Source organism: Eptesicus fuscus, chromosome 9 (genome assembly GCF_027574615.1).
Source record: "Eptesicus fuscus isolate TK198812 chromosome 9, DD_ASM_mEF_20220401, whole genome shotgun sequence".
In the NCBI taxonomy this organism is placed as follows: domain Eukaryota; kingdom Metazoa; phylum Chordata; class Mammalia; order Chiroptera; family Vespertilionidae; genus Eptesicus; species Eptesicus fuscus.
The window spans coordinates 9,518,771-9,524,042 of NC_072481.1; the positions used below are offsets into that span (position 1 = coordinate 9,518,771).

At 57.2% G+C, this 5,272-nt stretch overlaps 1 protein-coding gene across 1 annotated transcript in view; it reads left to right on the forward strand.

The window, feature by feature from the left end:
• PADI1 (peptidyl arginine deiminase 1) overlaps window positions 1-1,428 on the forward strand; it is a 28,960-nt gene extending 27,532 nt beyond the window's left edge. Inside the window, exon 16 of the mRNA XM_008148164.3 lies at window positions 1,195-1,428. Coding sequence (XP_008146386.2) covers window positions 1,195-1,428 — 234 coding nt within the window. The remainder of the gene's footprint in view (window positions 1-1,194) is intronic.
• Window positions 1,429-5,272: the final 3,844 nt, after the last annotated feature.

Here is a 5,272-nt window from a genome sequence, read left to right on the forward strand (position 1 = left end):
GCCAGGGCCCCCAAATAAGGAAGCAGAGTTGCCACTGGAGATAAACCCAGGTACCCCCAAGGGCTCCCAGCTCCTTACCCCAGTCTCAGCCCCAGGCCGCCAAAGTGCTCCATTCTGGCAGAGGATAAAGTGTGTGAGTTTTGGTGTGGGTCAGACCAAACCAAATTTCAATCTCCCACTTCTCTGTGTGGCCTTGAGCATGTTACTTAACCTGTCCCAGGCACAGCCTCAGAGGAAGGCTGTGCGGTTTGGTGATGATACATTGGGCACATAGCAGATGCTCAACACATGGTGATAATTATCAGGGCTTCCAGGGACAGTTGAGCGCTGTGCCTGAACAAATGCACCAGCCCTACAAGGACAGTCACACCGTAGACCGTGTAGAATGTAGATGGTATATATATATATTTTAAATATTTTTTTTATTGATTTCAGAGAGGAAGGGAGAGGGAGAGAGAGATAGAAACATCAATGATGAGAGAGAATCATTGATTGGCTGCCTCCTGCACGCCCCCTACTGGGGATCAAGCCTGCAACCCAGACACGTGCCCTTGACCGGAATCGAACCTGGGAACCTTTAGTCCGCAGGCCGACGCTCTATCCACTGAGCCAAACCAGCTAGGGCGATGGCATATTTTTCTGTACAGGTTTCTGACGGATGATGGTAAACTCTTGTTCTAACCAAGTTGTTATGACAACTTTCTGAGAGATGGAAGAAAGTGTTAGAGGAAGGTGTGTCTTTATATAAATTTCCCGTGTATGTTACTAACAGCCCTGCCGGTTGTCAATCCTCTCTTCCAGCCATGAATCCATTTCTTCTCTACTTCCATAGACCTTCTTCGTTCTTTCTTTTAAAATACATTTTTATTGATTTCAGAGAGGAAAGGAGAGGGACAGAGAGAGATAGAAACATCAGTGATGAGAGAGAATCATCCATCTGCTGCCCCCTGCACGCCCCGACCAGGAATCAAACCATGACCTCCTGGTTCATAGGTTGATGCTCAACTACTGAGCCACGCCAGCTGGGCAGGACCTTCATTCTGAGAGAGCCCCGGCCCTGGTGGCCCAGGGATGCTGGCCAGGGTGGGACAGGCCCTGGGGGGGTGTCTGCCAGAGCCACAGGCCAGAAGGGTTCCCCATGTGCCAAGTGTCCGCAGCCAGCCGGGCCTCCCGGTCGCCTTGTCTCTTCTGCAGGTGAACATGGTGGTCTTAGGCAAGTACCTGGGCATCCCCAAGCCCTACGGGCCCATCATCAACGGCCGCTGCTGCCTGGAGGAGAAGGTGCGGTCCCTGCTGGAGCCGCTGGGCCTCCACTGCGTCTTCATCGACGACTACCTGTCCTACCACAAGCTGCTCGGGGAGATCCACTGCGGGACCAACGTGCGCCGGCAGCCCTTCGCCTTCAAGTGGTGGCACATGGTGCCCTGAGCCTGCTCCCTACCCGCCATCCTCTCTGCCCGCCTGTTGGGAAGCCCGCCAGAGTGAAAGCGAGGGACCTCTACCTGGCCTCCATCCTCCAGGGGGACGTCTACTAGGCACATCCCTCAAGTGCCTGCAACCGTGCTGGCCACTGTGGGCACGGGGACACAGGATGGGCACCACACAGCCTCACCTCTGGAGCGGCCTGCCCGCCCGAGAAGGACCACCCTCCGTCCTCCCTCCCCCCTCTCCATCACAGCTCCCAGAGGACCTGGAAAGACCAACAGCTCTGGCGTGTTCGAGGACGGCGATGCGTGGCCTCGGCAGGCGTCCGCTTTGCATCGCTCCCCCTCCGTCCTGAGGGGCCCTTTGTGCTTGCCGGTTGTCCGTCCTCTCTTCCACCTGCCAGGAATGGGGCTCAGGGAGCCTGGGCTCCGATGTGAGGGCCCTGGGCCTGGGCCACCTGTGGCTTCTGAAGGACCAGGGCTGTCTTCTCCTGCAGGGGACCCCCGGGCTGTGACCTCCCAGCCCCCTCAGCCGGTTTACATAGGCCCATAAGGACAGGAGAAGCCAGCTGCGGAGGGTTTGCTTTAAAAAGAAAAAAAAAAAAAGCAACAAAAACCCTTTAATGCCTGACTCTGTCCTCAGAAGGGTGCTTGTTATCTGCTTGGAAAGCCTTTAATTACAAGTGCTGGCTGCTTCCAGCTCAAAAATGCGACGAGGTCAAAGTGAGGCCTGGGAGGGCATCAAAGGCAGGAAGCCTGGCAGGAGGGGGGATGCCAGGCTGGCAGAGAGGCCTGAGGCACTGGACAGAAGCTGATGCCAGGCTTCCGCGTCCCGGGCTCCTGGGCCTTGGGTTCTGGACTCTGCCTGTGAGGGCAGCCGGCTGTTCCAGATGTAGCAGGGAGGGGCCTGGATGTGAGAAGAGGGTGGGGGGGCCATTAGGCTATCTCTGAAGGTGGGGTTTAATTCCCTTTAATAGTCTCTAATTATTCCCTTCCTTCTGCAGGCAGTGGGAGGGGAAAGCTTGCCCAGGCTCCCTCAGCAACCCCGTGACCCGGAGCGTAGCTTGGGTTTCACCTGTGGGTAAACTCCCGTGACGGCCCTGTGCCCCCTTGTCTAGAAGGGAGGATGCCGCTGCCACAGGGGTTCATGGTCCGGCCCCGGGGGAGGTCACAGGCAGGCAGGCTTGGCCAGAGCAGGGTGAGAGGTGGCCCTTGCCCCAGACAGACCTGGGCAGCAGGGAGCAGCCCTCTTCTCTTTCTCCCACTGCTTCAGGGGCCACCTCAGGGCCCCCCAGCCCCTGGGCCTTTACCTTCGGGTTTTCAGCGGCCCCTGGTGAGACCTGGGTTGAGCCAGCTGCTGTTAGACTCTATTAGCCTTGGGACACGTAGTAATCAGACGCTTACGTGGAAACCCAACACAGGAAACTGACAGAAATGGAACCGCCCTGGTGCAAGGTGGCGAGGGCAGTGCACCTTCCCCTCCCCCTTCTGGAAGGCTCTGTCGGGCCCCCTCTGCACGCCCCCGGTCTTCCCGGCTCATTCTCTGGTCGTCATCATGAGGACACCTAGACGGAGCCAAGAAGAGAAGGGAGATCTTCAGGGGCTGGGACCCCAGGTGAAGGGTGGAGAGGGAAGGGGGTAACGCAGAGAGACGGGGAGCAAGTTCCCAGAGCAGCACTGGGTGTGCGAAGCGCCGGAATCGCCGCAGGGGCTGCTGGGGGACACGCATGTCCCCTCTGAAAACGATCCAGCTGACTGGTCACCTCCTTTCTGGTTAATAAAAATGTCAACATGCATTTCTTCAAGTGGCCGCCCCCTTCGCGTCTGTTTGTTGGGCTGTGAGGAGGAGGGAAGGAAGTTTCACGCACCACACCACCAGGTAGCCAGGCAGGCTGCTCCATCGGGACGGCTGGCACGTGCCCGCTGCCCGGAGCCAGGCCCTGCTGAGCTGGCTGCCAGCGGAGGTGGGCCCTGCCTCTTCATTTCGTCTCCCTTCCTGGGCTGCCTTCGCTCTCTCTCAGAGGGAAGGCCGACTGGGGCTATGGACAGAGGCCGGAGGGCCCCCAGCGGGACTGGTGCCAGGGCCCACACTGATTCCCTTTCATTTCTGCCTCTAAAGCCACCGCGTTACTCGGCGGTCTGATTTCAGGGCTGAAAGTATCTCCCTCGCATCCTGCACACTGGTGGCTGCCTCAGATTGCACCCTTTGACATTCACTCACTCACCCACTCATTCACTTTATTTTCGCTTTTGTTGCGCAGTTAGAGGCAAAAACCTTGCCACCCGTCATTGACACTTTAGTCTGAACGAGCCACAGATCTGTTCCTAAAAGCTGGTCATAACTGGGAAGAGGTAAAGGCCTGGGTCTGCTGCCCAAGGGAGAGTCAGGGCTCTGTTCCCAGCGCAGTGGGCCTGGGGTGTGGGGGGGAGCCCCCCACTTCCTGTATCTATTTCCCAACGGTGCTCACTGTGGGCTGAGGAGACTGTCTAGGACTTCCTCCTGAGCTCAAACTCTTACCCAGAGCTGAGTCAGCCACCAAGCATTTTACAGCCCAAAACGTGAGGCTGTCACCGGACCCAGCAGCCCAGCCACTCTCCCTGAGAAGGACATCCCCCCAGAACCTGGGAGACCGGAGCGCCAGTCTTAGAGTCCTGCTGAGGTCCCCGACTTCAGTAAGTGCTTTAGCTGGGGACTCTGGGAAGCGGGTCCTGGTCTCCACCTGGCCTCAGCCATCAGCAGCGCCGGGGAGAAGAGAGGAAACCTCTATTCAGCACCTTCTAAGCCTCTGGGGGCAGGGCGTGCCCCGGCCACGCTCTCTGCCAGGGCTGGTGATTAGCCACATTTTCTACAGGTGAGGAAACCAAGGCCCCGAGAGCCCTGTTCATGGTGGAGTCTGAACCCAAGACCCCTCTTGCCAGAGCCCTTGCTCCTGCTGTTCCTCCAGGTGCCTAAAAGTCCGCGCTGGCCTCAGTTTCCCCACCTGAAGAGCAAGCCTGGCCGACATTCTAAGCTCCCCCTAGTCAGAGAGCTTTTCCACCCTCATCACTTCCCCCTCCCAGAGGCTTTGGTATCTAATAATAATAATAATAATAATAATAATAATAATAATAAACAATAACAACAACGCTCATCATGAAATAATGCCAAGCTCTGTACTAGAGCTCTACCCACGTTGTCCCATGTAAGCTGCACAGCAGCCACTTATCAGATGTGAAAACTGAGGCACAGAACAATAAGTGACTCGCCCCAGGTCACCCAGCCAGGATGTGGCTGAGCCAGGGCTGACATCCAATCCTGCTTCTAAAGTCACCACGCTTAAAGAAAGAGGCCGGTGTTCCTCAAAGTGCATCCACATTCTTCGGGGCGCTTGTAAAAAATCCAGATGCGTCAGACTGAGGCCGGGCCCAGGAATCTGCATTTCGTCCACTCCCCAGCAGGGTAGAGAAGCTCCCCACTTTACTCTGAAAATGCAGGAAAAGGGGATGAGGAGGATGGAAAGTGAGGGACACAGACCAATACTGCACAGCTCTGTACCCCACCCACCCCCACGCCCCCCAGGCCCTGGTGCTCTCTCTGGCCGGGTACCTGTAGAGACTTGCTCCCCTTTAAAGCCAGAAATTAACTCCCTCCGTGCTGGGGTGGAAGCAACAAGTTCATATGCAAATTAGGTTTCTTCCAGCCAATCCAGAGATCCCGGCTCTAGGAAGGGGCTTGGCCTCCAGGACGGCAGCCAATGAGCTAGCGCCCTAGGCTGGAGGGGCAGGGCCAGGGTCTTTTAAACCACTGGCTGGGGGCCTCTAGGTAGGCAGTGTTGGGTTTTGCGGCCCCAGCCCAGTCGGAGGCCAGC